At 40.2% G+C, this 21333-nt stretch overlaps 1 protein-coding gene and 1 long non-coding RNA gene across 5 annotated transcripts in view; one reads left to right on the top strand and one right to left on the bottom strand.

Moving 5' to 3' along the window:
- nalcn (sodium leak channel, non-selective) overlaps positions 1 to 21333 on the top strand; it is a 70818-nt gene that overhangs the window by 29403 nt on the left and 20082 nt on the right. For all 4 annotated transcript variants that reach the window (XM_046053401.1, XM_046053400.1, XM_046053398.1 and 1 more), the window contains 5 exons: positions 7633 to 7764; positions 9840 to 10007; positions 13250 to 13441; positions 14552 to 14689; positions 15185 to 15259. In XM_046053401.1, the coding sequence (XP_045909357.1) occupies positions 7633 to 7764; positions 9840 to 10007; positions 13250 to 13441; positions 14552 to 14689; positions 15185 to 15259 (705 nt within the window). The remainder of the gene's footprint in view (positions 1 to 7632; positions 7765 to 9839; positions 10008 to 13249; positions 13442 to 14551; positions 14690 to 15184; positions 15260 to 21333) is intronic.
- Positions 11691 to 12135, bottom strand: LOC123973411. Its single transcript, XR_006825617.1, has 2 exons — positions 12054 to 12135; positions 11691 to 11962 (listed from the first exon to the last, which is right to left on the bottom strand). It is a non-coding gene; the product is annotated as an uncharacterized LOC123973411 (long non-coding RNA).

The raw sequence follows: 21333 nt of genomic DNA, 5'->3' as shown, positions 1-21333 counted from the left end.
TCTATTTATCCCACTGCTCTGAATCTGTTCACAGTTAAGACATTGTTTTGTCTTTAGTGCTTCCTGGGTTTCTCAGTTTTTCTCTTGTCGTAGCTGTAGAGGAGGTTAATGAAGCGTCCTGTTTCGTTCCCTACAGACCTGGCCTACTAATTAGCCCCTAGTGCTCCACTATGTCATAATTACACTGCAGACAGTTATAAGCGGAAGTTATAAGCAAAAATAGAGGGTGACACTCTATACAGATGTACTGCACTGGATCAAAGAAGTCTTTAAAATACAACATAGACTAATCCGAAATAAAAATCAAGGCACTAAGAAATTTCTGTAAGAGACTAATTAAACAACTTTAGAATGACCACTAAGGAAGGGTATTAAAACCATGATAAATGCTACCTACTTCTAGTAACCCAGGAGGATCATGTGCTTAATAAAACATCACCACTTTGGTGATGAGCAGCTGATGCTGCTCACTCCCCATTTCTCAGCCCTCTGTTCACAGAGCTAAATACAGAGTGATAGATAACTCAGTAGCTCACTGGGGGCTGAGGTCCAATTAAAGGAACACCTTTTTGACCTTCCAAGCCAGAGGTTATTGATTCTCTTGAACCCTCCTTTTTGACCTGCCACAAGTCTTTGCCTCAGCTTTCCAGTGACACCACTTGTATCATTTTAAACTCACGTACATATACACACAGTGTGTCAGGGTTAATATAATTTTGTCTCTATGTGTGGAAGGAGCAAGAGAGAAAAGGGAAATTGGCTGGAGAGAAAAACAACAGGAGAGGAGGGAAAGAATCACAGTGATAACATTGTTATAGATGGCGAAAAAAAGTCAACATCGGGGCATAGCAGGGTAAATCTATGTGTATAATGGGAAACAAAATCACCTGCGTGAGGATGAGGAACAATATGTGACTAGTCCTGTGAGACACTGGACAGAACACGATGACTGATTCAGATTGTTCATTTGGAGTAGACTGCAATCAGCCAGATGGACATATAGTGATATATGCTGAAATGAAATAAACTAAATGTCTATAAGGAATAGCCAGACAGGAAATGGATGCAGAGGTAGCAAAGCACATCAAATATTATTAAGAGTAGGAGGATGCAGACAGGCAGACCATCATGTTTTATTAAGAACTGTTTCCCAGCCAGAGACATGAGTCAGCCTGCTTTAGTCAGGGCCGTAATAAGCCAAGGGGCTCCCCAACCTAGCAAAATTTGACACGCCCACTCCTTCAGCCCAAAGCTTTACATTAAAATAACTTTTATACAATACAGTGGAAAAGAAAAGCTCTGATTATCATCACTTGTTTTTCCATGTTAGTTAAATGCCAGTGAAGAGACTGATGTGATAAGTCAAGTGAAGCAGTCTGTAATCCCACTCAGTTTCTTCTTAATCTTGCTAAACATTAGAGAAAAAACTGTAGCATGAGATGGTGCCAGAACATGCCCAGTCTGTTGGTGACAATTCCTGTGTGAATACTGCTATATCCTGCCAGCTATGCGCACATGTGCTACAGTCGTCTCATGTACCAGTGGAAAGAGCATTTGTTCTCCTTCGCAGTCTGAGTGAACAGACGGAGAATGAGGAAACAGTCATTGGTCTGTCTGTCTGCCTCTCTGTCTTGGTTGTGTTATAGTCGTAGTGTTGCTGTTTTTCATTTTTTTTACTGCAGGAAAGCACACCCAGAATACACTGTTTCCCAAAATACCAATTTGCATGGCAAAATGTCTACAACACTATTTGCATACATAATTTCTATCATGTGCACTCTATTGCAGTCAAACAAATAAGAGCATCTTATATATTTTGCAGATTGTACTGTCATGTATTAGAAATAAAGCTTTGCTTTCAGATATATTATAAATTATATATTATTAACTTTATGAATATTATAAATTAAGCTTTGCTGTGCTCTTGGACAGAATGATGTCAGTGTCCCCTGGCTAAATGCGAAAACCACAACCACTTAATGTGTGGCTTCAGTTCTTGAAAAACTTGACTTCAGCGCGTGTGTGTGTGTGTATGCTTTTGTCTGTGCACAGTGAGCACCTGGTGTTTCAAAGACCCAGCCAGAAGAAACACAAATAAATAGCATCCATCAAAACAAGTGTGAAAGGATTTCAGAGACACACAAGCTAAGAAACATTGAACAGCAGGGGAGGGCCATCTTGTACCACAATTGATGCTGTTAAATTGATTCTGACATCTTGAGGCCAATATATAGTGTGCCAGTGCCATCAGCTGCATGCGGCAAACTAGGCCATTATGCCTTGGGATGGATATGGAAAGCGTTATCTGGTGAAGTGCATCAAAAAAAGGGGTAATGTGAGAGAAAAATTAAAAGGTTATTCTTTGGCAGAGCTGGATGGGCAGACTGTATATCCATGTGGCAGAGGTTACAAATGCACACTGCTCCCTAGCTTTTCCTAGCAGTGTGATTCCCAAAAGCTGATAGAGAGCATGGGCAGCGTCAGGACCTTCAGAAAATCAACCGTTTCATAAACAAAAGCATGTACTTTCTGTTTTCTGTCAGTCTACCTCTATCTCTCTCGCTTCCTCCCTCACACACACGTACACACACTATCCCACATACACAACTCCGTTCTGCCAAAACACCCATGGGCGAGAGGGCCTGGTTGCTGGAAATGTCAAACTGCTTTGTCACGTCCAATCTCAGTCAGAGCGCCAAACCACTGTGTGTGTGTAGACTAGGCATGTGTTCTGCAAAAGCACCCAATCCCAAGACTAGCAGCTTTAGTGATGTGGGCTGTCAGTAAAGCTTTAAAGAATGGCAAGAATTAATATTTCTAACAAAAAATAATGACATGTTATGTTTAATTAATGAGATAGCAAGACAAGACAAAATAAGAGAAGATAAGACAATAGTAAATGAGTATCTCATACAAACTAGTGAAAGGCTGTCTGGGTTTTTAGGACTACATTTAAAAGACACTACACATTTGGCTAGCCTGTGATGTTCACACACAGCTGTGTTTCCAATATCTAATGTATTATCTTAAAGAGGTGGTATTATGCTAATTTTCAGGTTCACAGTCTTAATTAGGGGTTGTACCAGAACAGGTTTACATGGTTTAATTTTCAAAAAACAGCTACAGAGTGATGCATCTTACTTGTACAAAATCTTTGTTGGGAGTTGCACATGCGCAGTTCCCAGGTAAGGACTACTAGCCAATCAGAAGCAGAGAAGGGCGGGTCGTAAGAAACAAGGCCTTGCCGAAAAATGCTACCATAGCGCAAATCGACTTGACTCTACTCGGCCCTGCTCCATTTTACATTGCAGATAGTACCCAGAGATAGTAGGTAGCTTGTTGTAATAGCGACGCCACACACAACTGCCGCGACGTAATGTTCAATGCGACACACCAGTGATCCACACATCTTTCTCTTTTTTAAGTGAAGTTTCAACATTCCTCAGAATGTAAAGACAGATAAGCGGTATGAAAACCTTCCAGCTGTGTTTTCCTCTGCCGTTGTTGCTGCAGCGGTCTGTGTGGCGGCGGGAGCAGAGGGCTCTGTGAGCGGGCGGCTGGCCGGCCTCACACGCTCCTCCTGCGGGTTGGCGCAGGCATCCCCTGCAGCCACTTGCGGAGCTCGTCAACTCCGAAAATATTGCAAGCATTTTTGTTCCGCCATCACTTCTCATAAAACTGTCAATATTCGAAATCTACACAGCTGATTTCTCACCTCAAAACTTCTCAGAAATGGATTTAGTGATGAAATTCCATACGAAAACTGTAAAACTTTCTGTTGCTGGCCTCTGTCTGGTGCGCGCAATGATGATGCAGTGAATAGTGAATATTCTCTCTGACCAATCAGTAGTCTGTCATGGTTACATTTTAGTTTTCCTCAGCTCGCTTGGAACCTCGACGGAGGTGAGGTGATACGAAAATAAAAGTACCTGGAAGTAGGTACAGGTGCAACATTTCTACAATGGAAAACCTCCATTCAGATTAGCTTGGTTTGAGGGCGTGCCTGACCCCGCTAGCCGCTTGGCAAGCTTTATGATGTGTTTTCATTGTGACGTCACAAGTAAAGGAAGTGAAGGGCTGGACTACAAACGAGCTGTTTTCAAGCGGTTCAGAGCAGTGCTTTCTGTGGGAGATGGGAACTCCCTTTGGGCTGGACTTTGGGCATTTTCACTTTGCAAACCTGTGCGCAAAAAAGATATAACTCAATAAAGCAGAGGGGGAAAGCCAAAAAGCATAATACCACCTCTTTAAAGAGCAACCTAACACCAGCTCAAAATCTTGTTTTTGCTGACCACCATAGTTTAACTTAACTTATACACCAATGAAAAAAGGTTACTACAGGATTTGTCAGTACAGTGTGACATCACCAATGGGTATGGTTACTGATCCAACAGAGCACATTTCTGACCACACACACATACGCAGTACCAGCACTTCTACATTTTAGTCTTTGGTGTACCATAACAATTTCTTGCACACCGGCTCTTCTCACAAGCTGCTGGTACACCTTTCTGCCCTCTCCATATCAGGTTCTCAGGGCAATTCATAATGGCTCGTCTGTTCATGTTCTTGCCGGCCTGCTTTTCTCTGTTTGCGGCTATTCTAAGTAACATTGCATAAACCTTACAAAGCCTGGCTCTAAAAGAGCACTAAGAGAACACGAACAACTTATTTTTTTTTTTACTTTAAGCATTGCATACACAACCACACCTAGTAGATGAGTGTAGAGTTGAAACAGACTAAAAACTGTTATGGAAATTCTGTTGATGTACTCAGGATTTCCAACACAGGGAGAAAGGCAACAGCAATGCAGAGACGCACACTTTAATACCAAAACCAAATCTGAAGAATGCCTTTTGGTCCGCAATACTTATCCCTCTGCGATTCTGAATAGTCGATGGTGTATCCATACAAAGTCATTCTTAACTCAAGACTCTGGTGGCTTACCTAAGCTACAGTACATTTGAGGCTTGAGGTTACATGCATAACATTCTAAAGAGAGCCAGTCAGTCTGTCTGTAATAAATGGATTACAGAGTGCATCCTTATCAAGGCAGCCACATCAGACAGTCAACCCAACAGACAGAGAAGAGAGACAGAGTCTGACCTACTGTTTTTGAGAGTCAAGGCCCCTTCGGATAGAAAGCGATTTGCTCTTGACTGCGGAATGCATGCAAGCTCGCCAAGCGGTGGGCTGCCCATTGGTCGATACAGCAATAGACCACCCTGGAGCGGTGCAAGCCAATGAAAATAAATGGTGTCATAGTGCAGCGATGCGGTTGGCGCATTGTGTCTGAAAGGCCCATCACAGACTGTCACCTTTGACTTACAACTAGCTCAGCATATAACCCTAACATGACCTGGGGAAACCTATGGGATATTACCCTTAATGAAGAAAAAGTTCCTTCACAGAAACTTTCAACCAGAGAGGGCACTGAAACACTGCGTTTTCAGCCTGATATTAAATAACATTTTAAGATGATTTAATAAGTTTTTCCTCCAGAGTTTTCTTAATTAAAGGAGAGAGAAGAAGAGGAAACCCAATTTTAACCGTAACCCTAAAACCAAGCCTTAACCCACAAACAGCCCTCTGGAGAAATTGTGACTGGCTAGTAGTGCTTGCTTTACACAATTGCCCTCTTTCAAGGTCTGAAACCAACAAGACCTTCAATCTGAACAACAGAGACTAGACTGTTTCTCATACCACAAAACAACACCATGGTCCAAGAAAGGTTAAATCAAGGGCAACTGAAGATATTTGAAGAGAATTTGCCTATCTCTGCTGAAGAGGCTGAAGAAGCCTCTTGTATGAGAAGCGTAACATTTTCAAGTATCTTCAATACTTAAGTCCAGTTGCCCTTGAATTAACCGTGCTTGGATACCTATGACCTGGATGACTGAGAATCTTCACAGACAACTCATATGAGTTTTTTTTTTAAATCTGGTGCCTCTATAGGCAGGATGGTATTGTTTGACAATAGGTTGCAAAACCATTACAAATGACCGTTACAAAAAAGGATTGATATGAACACTTCCAGATCCCCTTATACGGTTGTTTGTCTTATGTGGTTTAGTTAGGCAGCTAAATTCCCACCTTTGTTCCCTATTGTTAGGAAAATATTGTGGTCAGCATTAAAAGAAACTAATGTGGACAGCTATGCTAGATGGGATGGTAACAGTGATCATCCATGCCAAAGTCACATGCTTTGTTGACTCAAGCGTTCACCTCAAACTACTCACGATTACTTTTCACTAAATTCCGCTATAACATCTCTATCTTTGGCTCTATCTTTATCTTTAGCTCTATCTTTGCTTCTGACATACAACAGTCTTTACTTTAATTATCACAAGAGGTCCTTGTCAGGTATATGCAAATATAAGTCATTTAATTTGCTTAAATGCTGCCCTTTTTCTGGCGAGGACATTATCTCTAAATCTGTTGTCTCTCTGCTCCTTTTCTTAAGTTCCTTAAAACAGAAATGTGTCATGTAATTTCAAAATTCAATAAGATACTAATTCCAACATCATTTGTTTTTAAAGCACCAAATGTGATTGCAGATCAGGCTTTCCAGACTTTAAAGAGTTTGTACTGTAAGTGAATTTGTGTGTAGGAGGTTGGATGGCAGCGGTCCCATTTTCCTGGGGTGAATTTGATCTTTCCCGCTATGCCGCAAACACTCTTCATCTGTCTTAAATTCTTCCTCTCGTGTTTCACTTTTCAATTCTTCCTATTACCAGTCTCAGATGCAAGCTTTTTTTAGGGTGGGTGATTCTACCCACTCACAAGCTGTTCATTCTTCCACAAACATGCAGTTTAAGGCTGTGATCACATCTGTCATATTGTCTCCAAAGGAGCGAACAGTTACATTGTTTCTAAATGAGGAGTGTGCGTTTTGACTGGTTTTTGGGGCTAGTGTCCCTCACATTCTTTTAGATCATTATTGTTTCTATTATGTGATGTTGTTGTAGGCATTCAATGCCACTGCTATTCCCACATGAAATAACATACATTTATTGCCTCTTTCCCTGCTTGTTTCCGGCTGTCTGAATACATGCTGATTCTGCTGTCTGAGTGGATGTTTCTCCCAGCAACCAATGAAAGGCTCCTGATTGCTTAGAATTTCCTGCAGTTTAGCTGCTGGCCCTCTTTGTGTGTTACCACCTCCTTATATACAGTACAGTCTATGGTTGGCAACTCCGAAAAGAAAAAAAACAACACCCGTTCTGCCAAATGTATATTCTATCATTCTTCTTCCAGTCTCTGTTCTCTGAAATTATTCTGAGATTAAATTTACACTGAAGGAAAAGCACATCTGACTTAAGAAATCTCATCACCCTGCTTCCTCTTTTTTAAAGTAATTTAGTCTAGCTCAGCAGGCATTACACCTGCCTTTCTGTCCACCCGTCTTGTCTGCCTGAGTTATAACCATCAATCACACTTGAAATGATTTATCTCAGACAATGCTCTGCTTTATTATCATGGTATTGCTGGCTCATATCCAAACCAGAATTTGAACAAGTTCAATGGGAAGCAAATGCAAATGGTTTGTTGATTTTATACGCACTTCTTCTCTCTTTTCCTGTTGTGTGCAATTTACATTGATTGCAATTGAGCGTTGCTCTGTTTCCACAGCAACTGATGCGGTCCTCTGTGTTCCACATGTTCATCTTGAGCATGGTCGCTGTGGACGTCATTGTTGCTGCTAGCAACTATTATAAAGGCGAGAACCACCGCAGGCACTATGATGAGTTTTACCTGGCAGAGGTGAGATGTTTTTTTGTTTATGTCCTCCGCAAAGACTCAGTTTTAACATGTGTATTATTTACAACAGCGTGAGGTCATGTTTTTGATGCATCTTTTGTGAAAAGCCTATTATATGACAAACATGTGGGTTTTTCCTCCACAGAGGTTCTGATTGGTATTTTCCTGCATGGCAATGTGGTCTGTTATTAATAGGGATTTAATCCTGCATAATATGAGTGCCTTATGATATTGCCCTGTCTACTCAAATGATGTATGATGCAACTGGGGATTTTAGGTGTTTTTTAGGTTTTATGTGTCAACCAGTTTATAATCCATACATGTATACATTTATTATTGTTCAATAATGAGTGTAAGACACTTCACTTCCATTAAATCATCAATCAAATTAGGTATATGTATATTTGTTCTTTTCATTTCACTTATTTATGTTTTAAATACACACATGCACACAACACTGTATGTGTCATGCAGGTTGGTTTGATGTCATCAGTATGCAGGTGATAAGCGCCAACAAAGACAGTGAGGAGTGGGCCCACCTCCCCCGTCCATTTCATACCTCTCTTTCTCACAACACACACAGCTGAATGGAAGAGATAAGAAAAGGGAAAAAACACACACACACAATATTACCTTCTCTCACTCCCTCCAGTCATATCATACAGCCATCTATCTGCAGATTTGTTCCAATCTGTGTGAAGGCTGTGAAGGGAAAATAGGAAATGGAGGGACTGGGTTTAGAGTTAAATGGAAAAATACTGGTTTTATTGGTGAGGTGCCAATTTTATTCGCTACTTCTTACTGTTTTTCCCCATGCTGAAGACACTGGTGGTATAAGCATTCAGATAATTTACTTAAAGAAGTCCTCCAACAATTTAGTATTGCATTTACATAAAGTTGGGGGAACAGCAAGAGACAGATTTAAAACAGAGGCATCAAAATCAATGCAACAAGAGTCTTTGCTATAGGCCAGGCTCCAAAAAACAGAAGATCCTACATGTCCCGTAATGCACATTGGTGAACTCCAAACCAGGGTTTGAGTTACGTGGGAGCCAGTGGGAGCTCAGCTCCCATGAGGAGGATCTGAGCTCCCGTGGAAGCAGTAAAATCATCCATCTCTGGGGGTTTCTAATTTATCAACAACCATTATTGTTATTGTCAGAAATAATGTATTTTCATTGTAATTTGTACGTACTATTATTTACATTAAACAAGATAAACAGACTTAAATGAGCACACTTTCCTAATGAACTACGCTGCGCATCGCATGACTGACAGGATGGCTGCACTTCTCCACCATCAGCAACTATGGTGCGCACAGTTTTGACCGAACAAGTTGAGGCTGCGACCCATGAAAATGAACTCAGTTGTTTTGTAGCCTACTGTTTACTCTGTATTGACTGCAGCTTATTTGTTTAGTATTATTGGCTTTTTGATGCATCCTCCAATTAGTACAGCGCTACAAATGATAATATGCTTGCTACTGTGTGCCGGTGACAAGCAGTGCGCAAACTAATAACACTTTCATATTACCATAAAGGGCGGAATTGCGGTCTCTCCTTGAGCAATAGTCTTTGATGCCATTTTTCAGGCGATTGAAACTTAACGGATTGCCTAATGTGAGTAGGCCTACACCCTGTTGCAATATCTCACAGACATCTGGCGCAAGTAGTGGACTGCCTTGTATTTGTGTTTGTGCGTTGCCATGTGTGTGAGAGAGGGAAATATTGAATCACGTAATAAGCAATGTGCTCTCTCTCTCTCTCTTTTACCACCTCCTTGTCGCAGAGGTATCCTAATTTAAATCGCAGTAGCTCACATGACATGCACAAAAGTCATTCGCTTCAGGTGTCACTGCATGGCCTGACCTCGCTCTCTCTCTTTTAAAAAAATCACATATAAAATGCATCCAAAATAGGCAATTAAGCAAATAAAAGAATCACTGCACAGATAACCTTAAACATTACACAAAATCCAACTCAATTACTGTTAACACCTGACAAAAGTTATTGAGAGATATTTGTGGTGGCATGGAGTAAATGCCAATACTGATTTTTATTTTCTCTATTCCATCCCAGGTTGCCTTCACTGTGTTATTTGACCTAGAAGCTCTTCTGAAAATCTGGTGCTTGGGCTTCACCGGCTACATCAGCTCCTCCCTGCACAAGTTTGAATCTCTTTTGGTAGTGGGTACCACGCTGCACATCTACCCTGACCTCTACCACTCTCAGTTCACCTATTTTCAGGTATGGATACACATATGCACATTTTTTACAGTATGCACTTGTACAAATGCATGTATGTACATAAATCCATTTATATCCTAAATATGAAACTAAATTATCCACACATAAAATTGCAGAGAAGAACAGGGCATTTCTTTCCTATAGAGGGTATGCGCATGACGTCACAGAACGCAGTTACGCTCACTGAGTAGCAGAAAGACAAGCAGCAGTGTTAGCTTGAATCAGTTAAAACACAAACAACACATCTAAAATGGGAAAATCACTGTTGAGTCCGAGTGCCTTTAATTTGAGCAAATAAGCACTTGTTTTACTCCTGGTTTGCTAAACGCAGCCATGGTAACAGATGTTTTGCCACTCAGTCCAGCATGTTCCAGAAGGGGAAGTGACATCAATGCATACCATGCATTAATAAATACAAATCAATCATAGCACTCTTCTGTGTTAAAAACCTCTCCTGTATTCATTCAAATGCTTGTACTGTACATAGGTACTGTAGTCTCCACACATGTCTAAGAGCAATTTGGTTAAATTCAAATGGAGTTTAACTGTAGCATTTTTCAGTCATGACACATTTTGAGGGACATTTTGCTTGAAGTTTTCAGTGAAAATAGTTGTATTCTGATGGTTTCTTTGATGATATTTAGCATAACTTTGAGCCTGAGTGTGCAGTCCTCATGTGGCAATGATGCCTTGTAGCATCATCCATGAACAAAGCCTTCATGTATTGCACTCTCTCCAAAATGTAGCCCTGTGACCTTGCTGTAGGTTGTGTAATATAGCCAATGAAAAGCTATTGTGGACGATCTGATGGGAAAGGGCTTCTTGATAGGTTTTTAATGAGCCTTGACCATACAAGCTGCCCTGATCCTGTCTGACATCTTCCATCTACACATGTGGAGTGCTTATACTCAAGCAAACATATACACTGTAGCTGTGTAATATTTATAATAATTGCTGACTTACTGTTTTTTATTGCATTTTTGTAAATTTTTAACATATTCTAGATATTACTGCAGCACATTTTCAATGTACAAAACATACAATAATGTTTTTGTTAAATGTGCTTGCCTTCCTTCCAGGCAGTTGTTTCAGTACAAGATTAAAATCATCTTGCAATGACTTGAGACTTCCTTTAGCTAGGTAATCGATTCCAGTAAAAAGGCCTATGTCTTGTATTAGAAAACTTAGTTAGAAAACTTCTGCATGGGTAGGCAGTCTTTAAATGTGTATGTATTTCAGACTGATTGTGCATTCACATGCTTGTGAAAGCCTTACTGTCCAAAGATATAAGAATTAGTTGCTGAACAGCATTACAGCCATGAGCTGTTTTTTTTCTAAACCAATATTGCGACTGTGAAATCAATTAGAAATATTTTCTATAAATTACGCTTCAGGGCTGTGTTGTGGTCAACATGTCATATCTACCGGCTCGATATTTTACTACTCAAGTCTGGTTAATAACACTCTTGCAGTTATCAAAATTACCCTTTTTCAAATTGTGACTATAATGAAAACCATTCATCACATTTTTATAATAATAGGTACCATAATAATATTGGATTCTCTATACATGTAATGCATCCATATGAACAAAAGACATGTCAACGTCAAATAAAAAATCTCTTAACAACTACAAACAGAGATCAAGCTCAGAGCATAGCTTAACAACATGCACAGATAACACACAGTTTGCAAAGTATAATGTCCACATTTTTCACATGCAACAATTCCCTGTTTATACATTTGCACACATTCATGTCAGTTGTCTTCTTTTGGCTAATGAGCATTTTTTACGAGCAACTGGGAGTCAAGTGTCTTCCTCACTCCTGGGAAAGCATTTCTCATTCACTTTCCTTGCTGATATTTTTCCAAGTATGTCCCGGTTAAAACAGGTGACATTTAGTCACAAGCGATTAACCTTAAGGCTCTGTGCTGGAATCAGAAGTGTATTCTGGCTGTAGGAGAAGGAATGAGGTTACACAATCAATGATTGTTTCAGATTTTTATCCAACCAAGGGGTGTTTCACTGCTAAAGGTTAACCTTACTAATTGTCTTCAGTCTGGACCAAATGCCACATGCTTTAGAGCCCTGCAACTTTGACATGCGCGCGCACACACACACACACACACACACACACACACACACACACACACACACACACACACACACACACACACACACACACACACACACACACAGTACACTTGGTAGAATAATTTTTACTCAGCCAATGGAACCCACCTCAACCCTTCCTCTCCGTGTGTTCAGAATTGAGATGACTTCAGTAGTTCTGATGCTCTGATTCTGATTCCAATTCTAGTTATTAGTATTTGGCCAATATGGATTTAATATGCTGGATGGGATATCTGTGACAGTGACCATGTGACACATTATCCAATTCAATTTTATATTAAGTATTGTTTTGTCTTGCAAGAGCCAGATCACAAACTGGCAATGTAGCTGGAAAACCATTCTTAATATTGTTTATTGCTCATCTCTTGTCTGCATTTTGGGAGTCCAGGTGTGTTTTTCTCTTGAAACATTCACATTTATTTATATTTTTCTGTTGTTGGAATTTCACTTGGTAAATAATGATTCATGTATTATAACTAGTTTTGCTGTTTATAGCCTTACAACCTTTGTGAATGTACCCTCTTATGGTTAGCCTCAGAGCTGGAATCTGTTGTAAAATGGATAGGTGTCATCATGGTCTATCAGGAGTAGAAAGTAGTGTCTTCCCATCCGATCTGTCATCATTCTGTGAGTTTTTTTGCTGTATATTTGTTTACTGTAGGTTCCCTTTTTGACCAACATCTCCTGTTTGTTTCCTTTATTTTGCTGTATATCCATGGAATGGGAGAATATTTTTTTTGGCCAGAGGCATCACAGTGCAGAGCTCGATCAATAGCCATTCTCTGAATCCCCTATCAAAGCCTGACCAAGAGGCATTACCTATTGGGGGTTGTTGTCACTGCAAGCAATTTAGAGACTAAGCCTGCTGACAGAGTACGCTGTTTCACTGCACCTATACCACTAGGTCAAGATCAATGCTCTCTTTTTTAAAATCAATATGTTGTCAATGCTCTTACTTTTATATTTATTTTAACCTATCTTTAAAATACCACCTCGCTCTTCCTTTGATGTTGAGTATAAAACTACTGTTCCAAAGACCCAAAATAACAATGGTTACACAATAGCAACCTTATAGTAGACATGTACAGTATGTTTTTCTTCTCCCCAGGTGCTGCGTGTGGTGCGTTTGATTAAGATTTCCCCAGCCCTGGAGGACTTTGTATATAAAATATTTGGTCCAGGTAAAAAACTAGGCAGCCTTGTGGTGTTCACAGCCAGCCTTCTCATCGTCATGTCGGCCATCAGTCTGCAGATGTTCTGCTTTGTGGAGGAACTCGACCGCTTCACCACATTCCCCAGGGTAAGGAACCACTCGCACTCACGCTGTCACCAAGAGGCAATCTGTGTGCTTTTAAAATTTTATTATTATTAAACCACAATTAACTATCTGGTTTCTTCAACTTTCACTGAGGAGAAAAAATCTGCCTTAATTGATATATAATTATATGAATTACTTTATCGAGATAAAATTTTTTAGCCATATCACCCAGCCTTACACTACATTAAAATATAGAAACTCATATGAGCAGTTCCATAAGGACACCTCAGACAAGCAATGGGGAAGCCTGCAGATGTTGATGATGGCTTGGCTTGTATGATGGGTCGACAGATGTGGGACCTCCTTTGATTTCTAAGCGCTCATGATCCTCTTTCTCTCTCATTAGCCACATCTCTCCATCCTCATATTTTTTTCTCCCCATCAACATTTCACTGATCCCAGGCACAGCGGGACATGAAGGGTTGCTCACAAACAGATGCCACTTGTATGCTGTGTTGCCCTTCTCTTTCTCATTTTCTCTCTCTTCGCTTCCGTATTGCTTGTGCCTCACACACCCACATGTATGCGCACAGACACACACACACACATCTTAATGATGTTTGGCTGTCTCCCCTACGGGCAGACCTGTTGCTGGGCTTATATTTATCTGCAGTGACTGGGACATGGGCGCGGGTGGGAGGGGCTGGGACGGACGGGGCCACTGTCTGAAGGTGAGATGCTAAGGAGGAAGCACAGGCGTGCCATTTGACTCCAGGGGCCACAGTGTTGGAGCTGGCTGTTCACTACACTTCCGTCTGACCTCTCAAGTAGATGAGAGGGCAGGAGTAAAAAAAAAAGAAGATGGCTGTCTCCTCACTCCCTCTTTCCTCTCTCTGGCTTATATTTCCAAATCTCACAATTGCTAGCTACATAAGGATGGTCAGAAGGGGGTATGTGCATCAGCTGTGTGATATTTGCTCTCCTGTGGAAAAACATTTTTCAAATGTCAGATCTGTCTGTTTCCCTGTGTAATATCCTCGCTGTCTATGTCTTTCCTTCCATCTCTTCACTGCTTCCACTTGTGTACTCAGTTGCCCTCTTTAGCCCTTTGCCTCTCTCACTTTCACTTATCTTGTGCTTTCCTCCCTGTAGGCATTCATGTCCATGTTTCAGATCCTAACCCAGGAGGGCTGGGTAGATGTCATGGACCAGACTCTGGTGGCTGTAGGTCATATGTGGGCTCCGGTGGTAGCCATTTACTTCATCCTCTACCATCTGTTTGCTACCCTGGTGAGGACCTTACTGCGCTGTGTAGATGCAGTCAGATAAGTTGAATTTGAGCTTTTTGTTGTTTGATTAAGTTAAGTGGGCTTTGTAGCTATTATATTTGTCAGGAAAAAGCAGGAAAATAAGTGGCAAAAGGATACATGAATTGTTTTCTTAATGCATTCAATTAGTGCCCCAGCCCCTTCAGTGTTCTCTGAAGTGGTACATCTAATCACAGTTAATCAGACTTGCAGGCGTAAGAAGTGCTGACATTTCAGTGTTTGGCCTTCTTATATGGGGGGCCATCAGACAGCACAGACAGTCTCTGGATGACTCACACGTCACCCCAGACAGACAGGATGTCCTCCAGAACAGAACAAGCTACAAATGCAATTACTAAGCAGACTTTTGTACTTCTGAAAAAGTCTTACTATGATGGTGATAATGACATTAACATATTGTAATGTGTTCACACACAGCATATCAAGTTCTTATGCACTTCCTCTTGTTGCATTTTAGATTCTGCTCAGTCTTTTTGTGGCCGTTATCTTGGACAATCTGGAGTTGGATGAAGACTTAAAGAAACTCAAACAGGTAAGACGTTTCTGTAAATTATGTCTGGAGACCTAACATGTTGATGCTCAGATCTATTGGAGAGTCATTTTCTGCTCATTTATTTTCATATTCAATACTAACATTATAAATTAAGTGAAGTAGCCACTAAATAATGAGTCTCTTGTAAATTTGAGATGTATTTGTACACACTTGTACACACTTTGTAAGTTTTCATTGCAGTAATGACATGTAGATGCAACCAAATTTCAGTTTCAGTGTCATATAGTATGGACCAATCAGTAAAGGTTAAGATGATCATATGACTCACCAACCTCCAAAGCCTTGCTAACTATCACCTGTATAAAAACTAGGTTGCTGATATAAAAATGAAACATGACATGAGTGAAAATCAGAAAAGATTAAGAATAATTAAGACTAACGACAGCCCAACAAGCGGTGTGTTTGCACTCAGTTAAGTCTAGAACAGATTTCTTTTTACACTGAAGGAGACGACAATTACCCCTTACATAAAGTTTCACTCAGGTTAATTCAACCATGGCCTTGCCAGACTGCAGTGAACAGTAAAATTGTGATAGCCACTCTAGCTAGTTGATCAAAATGTTAAAATTTAACTCTGGATGTGACATTTGGTGCCTTTAAGTGGTTCTTTTGAATGACCCACTGTTTTTATTTTATAGATTTTTTTGGCGTGCTCTTTTCTTAACCACAAAGTAATTCACTAATTTTGAACATGTCAACTTCCCATGTTGAATATTTGACCTCAAGAGTTCCATTTGAATTGTTTCAATATGTGGCAGTGAGCATCATGGACCGCACTCAACGTTTATTGGTAGTCTTTTTTTATCTCTGACCATTTTAAGATGGAGGGTTGGCGTGAATTGGTAACCAACTCTGTTTCCTGCATTTTTGGTGGTGTTAATGTACCAAGTACATACCAAGTGCGGATCCTGATTAACCATGGCATTGTTCACACAGACGACTGTAGCCAAGATCATCACTTTGAACTTCATGCATTTCATCGCCTGCTTGTGCTTGGCAGCTTGGTAAAACACTACAACACAGCTGCCTTTTTTGTCACATCAGTTTTAGGATATAGAGCTTCAGTGGGCATGTCACTGTTTTCTTTCTCACTTGTACAATGTTAAAACAGTTGACTGTGCATGTATCATCTTGTAGACATGGACATCCAGTGAATCTGGAAAGTTAAATTGGATTTGATTTAAATAATTGACCTTTTGTTAATCACAATACAAATACACAATACGTTAACTGCTTGCCATTTCTGCTTGTTGTTTGCTGTTACCTTTTATTTAAAAGCTGAGCACTTTTAGTCGAGTTGCAACCCTGTGAAGAGTGACAGGGCTGTATTATGTACCCACATGTGGGTAGGACTTTAAGTAATTTCTTCATTCTCACCTTTTTGGGGCTCTCCTCTAGAGGGTTGAATAAGTGAGAAATTATCTTTAAAAAAGCAGAACCCTGTTGTGTGAAAAAGCTGGCACTTTTAGACACACATGGCCTTGGTGCTAGTCATTGCTCAACGGGTGAACAAATGAATAGTTTCTGTCATCAAATGCAAATGAAGTTCAATTGTAGATGAATGTCTATAGGGAAATACCTAAAATTAATGCCCCAGGTCAGTTTCTTTTTCTGTTTGTAGCCATACAATAGCTTTACATTAATTAATTAATCTATAAGCTTGCTGACATTAACAGGTTTGTGCACGCACACTCACATAAATGATATGCACTGTGTGCACTCACAGTGGGCTGGCAGGTCTCAGCTAGCCTGGGCAGGTTATTTCCCACCCACAGCTGAGTGATTAGGCGCAGTGACTGTAAAATTGCCTATTTTACAGGTGCTTCAATCATGGATACGGAAACTGACTATAAATAGACTATAGATTGTGATCACCCTACCACAAGAGAAGGCTTCTGCAAACATTTGGCAAAAGCTCAATTACATGGCCAACGTTTCTATTAGACACGTGGTGTGTAAGGGATGAGAAACCAATTACATTGTATGTGATGAATCATTTTTGCCTGCTTTTTGACGAATGACTTCATTGAGTCAGAAGTATTTGTTATTTGTCACTAATGTGAGCTGTGTCCACGGTAAACTCTTTAAGAAAGAAAAAAAAAAAAAAAACGTCTACAGAAAACTTTATTACCTAATGTATTTTATTTTTCAACTCAAAAATGGTTTTGTTTCATTGAATGTTATAGGTGTGGAATTTAAATCAGTATTTAGTGTTTGACACACAAAAGCCACATCCGTATTATCTTCCCTGAAACATGTTTAATCTTTTCTTCTTCACAGTTGGTCAAACACTCAAACAGTTACTATGTTCAAATGGATTGGAAATAATGGAACAACAAATATAAGCCAAATAAACTATTCAAAGAGCATTTTATTTGCTAATGTGTCAAAGTGAGGTAACCACAGTTGGATTTATTGTGACACTGAATGTTGAATTTGTAGCTACTTTTGAGAAAATTATGTTTTTGTTTTTGAAGTTGTTCAGCGCTAGATCTTACCCTAACATCCCCTACTCTGTCATGCTCTGTGTATGTCAGAAATATTAGTTGGAAAACCATTCAAATGTGTCAGCTTCCCTTAAAGGGAATTTGTATTTTGCTTCTACCCATGAAAGACTTTAAGCATACAAGACGTATGTGTTTGCAGATGTGCCAGCAGTGTCGTCACGTGTGCTCTTGATGATCTCCATATACAGTAGTTCACAGCTCGCCATAACAATGACTCCAGGGTGCACTGGCTAATTTCTTCTCTTAAGCCATTCCCCTCATATATTAACAATGTTGTTCAGTCAGCGTAAATTTGACTGACCCATAATAGGTCCGTCTCATAACAGTCTTATGAGTATGTTAATGCAGCATCAGTAGATGCGTCCAGAAAGGGAAATACCTGTGAGTCATAATGTGTTAAACAAATACACACCCTAGAGGCCAAACAGACTGTTTGGCTGTTGGTAAGGTACAGTATCACTGTATGACTCAAAGCTGAGAATAGACCTAATGTTGTTAACAACTCTGTAAAAGTACAGCAACTGTGACTGACTGCAGTATAAACATACAACTTCTATAGATACTATAAGACCGTACGTTAGCTTTTACCTTTCAACTTCATAAAGTAACGTTAGAATGTCAATGTTTCCCGCAAATATCTACTCCGTTATTGCCTAGACTTGCTCATTGGAGCACTGATGAAGCTGATCAGCATGGATGGAGTTACCAGGCAACACGATTTGGCTGTCATGTCGTCATCAGGGCTGGATTCCATTTCCACCTGTCACTCCATGCATATACTAAGCTACGCTTCCTTGACCGTCACCATAGCCAGGTGTGAGTGTGTGTGTGTGTGTGCGTGTGTTTGTGAAACAACAGGACTACTGCGTCTGCCCATGTTTCTGATTTGATAATGACATCATCGATAAGGCATGTAGCTTAAAACATCTGTCATCGTTTGTATGCTGATTGCAGCCCAGCCTTTCAGGTGTATAACTCGCATCTGTCAACCTCGACAGACCATTTGTCATGATTTAGTTTTTCATCTGAGAGTGGAAGCTTGAAACGGCAGGAGAAGCACCGTGGCTTGTGGGTAGTCTCGTTGTGATGAAGCAGATCAGTGTTAGCTTGCTGTGCTGTAATATCGGGTTGCTTTAATGCTGTGTGATGTGAGCTGTTGGCAAGTGAAACTGTTCTGAATCCGTATATTGTAATCACAGCCTGAGAACAGGAATCAATGTTGTTTTGCTTTCAGCACACACACACAAACCCACACACACTCCCATGTGCACACACAAACACACGTTTATGCACACATGAAGAGTAGTCATTAATAATTAGGCAGGTGAGAGTAAGCAGGGCTGCAGCAAATAAAAAAAACGGTTTATTCCACCATACTGATGAGCCAGGAGCACAGAAGTAGCAGGGATTTCTGCACACACAGACATATGCATGTGTGCAGCAGTGCATGCTCCACTCATCAATGTTGATTAGGATAATGCATTTATTGCGTGAAATTAGGTTTGCTAGAAATGTTTAATGAAATGAAGCCTGGGACAGGAGAAAGGTAGACAGCATAGGAAAGCAAAAGTGAAGGGTGGAAGTAGACCCCCCCCCCCACCCCTGAACGCAGGCACGCACAACACACACACACATCAGAATCCCAGGTGTGTTTCTGTTCATAGCTGATGTAAATCTTGGAAAAGCACTAAACTTTCATGAAATACAATTTATAAACTTTTAAGAAACTATTAATGGAATGCCGTATTTATTTTGAAGAGGGTGACATTTTTACTTTCTACTTGTTAGCCATAGTTCTTACCATGAATTTTACTCTTATTTTGTTAACTGTCAGACATAGGCATACATTTAAAATGTCAAAATGTACCCAGAAAGCACCCTTTTTCAGTCAGAGGAAGACAACAAAAGTGGGCCAATACCTGCATGTGATTTGAAAAATGCTGCTGCCTGTTATTGCTCTGCCTTCACTGTGGTGTCACAGGTCGGTGGGCTTTGTGATGGGAGAGACTGATGGTCCATGTCTATTCAACAAATCATTCCTGCACACAGAGCAATATCTGCAGGACCAAGGGGAGGTGCAGGAAAAGGGGAAAATGTTTATATAATAGAAAAAGGTGTTTACCCCTAAGGGCAGTGGTGATGATGATGATGGTGAGGATGATGGTGAGGATGATGATGATGATATTGTGTGTGTGAATTGGTCATTGGTCATACGTCTGTACGTTTTTGCATTGACACCAAATTATTTTCCACTTCTGTGTGTGTTTGTGTGAAAGTGGAAATGTTTGGCAACCAGACAGGTCCTCAGGGCAGGTAGATGAGTCATGAGGAACACATTTGGGAAATGTGCATATTTGGGAAATTGTGCAAGTAAAAAGCTAGGCAGAGAGCAAGAAAAGCTAAAAGCATTGCTACCTTGCCTTCATCTGCAGTCTGTTGCCATAATGCATGCAGAAAAACCGACATTTAAATCCTTTGCACATTTAGCTCTGAGACCTCTGACTCTGTCCTTTGACATTTTCTCATTCTCTCTTTCAGAGTCTGCCAGAGTATTACGAGCAGAGAGCAGAGGGTGTAGCTGTGTGAGTGTTCAGCCTGTAGAGGACAAATGTGCTCTAGGGGCACAGTAATGGTTTTCCTCTTGGTTGACTATTTGTCCTTAATGTAACCAAAATGAAGACCTTGGTGATAATTTTGGTGGGGTTTTTTGTCGGTCTTAAGGTCATGTTTAACTGTACACAGAAATTGTCTTGACCTATCAGCAGCACTCCGAATAGCCAACACACATACTGTAGATAGACCTGGAGTCATCTGCTATTGGCAGTGCTTTTGTGATATATATCGATTTTTGCAGTAGAGCTTAGTTGATGAATTGACTGGACCAGTATATTAGCCAATATTATACTTGGCATGGGTCGAATGATGAGTGACAACAAATTGTCCACAGAAATGTCAGATATGTTTGACACATACATAACTAGGTCACAATCCCCAAAGGAGCACCTTAACACCAGTTGAATATCTTGTTTTTGCTGACCTTCAGCAAAAATATTTCTCACCTTGACTTGAAACCCAACTTGAAAGTAGTTAATCTTAAGTTAATCTTTAACAAATACAATAAACAATAATTGTAATTTAAAGGATACCTTATGGTATCTTTCATTTTTTTCTTTATGAGGACCCTGATGTTAAAAATCAGCTTTTATGCTTGAATTCAAGTAATCATTATCAAAAAGGTTTCTGTATGTAATGTTAATTAATTAATACTGGCCAAAATATCATTATCTAACTTAAGTACAGACCTAATATTTGTTTCTGTCTCAAGAATACAGTATCGGTTGTAGAGCCAGACCCTCAAGGACCTTCAGAAAGGATTTCCTCTGCACACACTCAATGATAATTATTGTGGTAAATATTAGATTCCCAGATTATCTGACAATGTGAGGTTCAGTTAAAATCTGCAGAAATGATATAGCGGACTGCTGTGCTTCATAGGTTGTACCATCTAACCACACTGCCATCTAGTGCAAGGCCTACATATGCAGA

The sequence above is a fragment of the Micropterus dolomieu genome, linkage group LG07, assembly GCF_021292245.1.
Source record: "Micropterus dolomieu isolate WLL.071019.BEF.003 ecotype Adirondacks linkage group LG07, ASM2129224v1, whole genome shotgun sequence".
In the NCBI taxonomy this organism is placed as follows: domain Eukaryota; kingdom Metazoa; phylum Chordata; class Actinopteri; order Centrarchiformes; family Centrarchidae; genus Micropterus; species Micropterus dolomieu.
The sequence above is the reverse complement of the archived record's forward strand: the minus strand, read 5'-3'. Positions and strand labels throughout refer to the sequence as shown.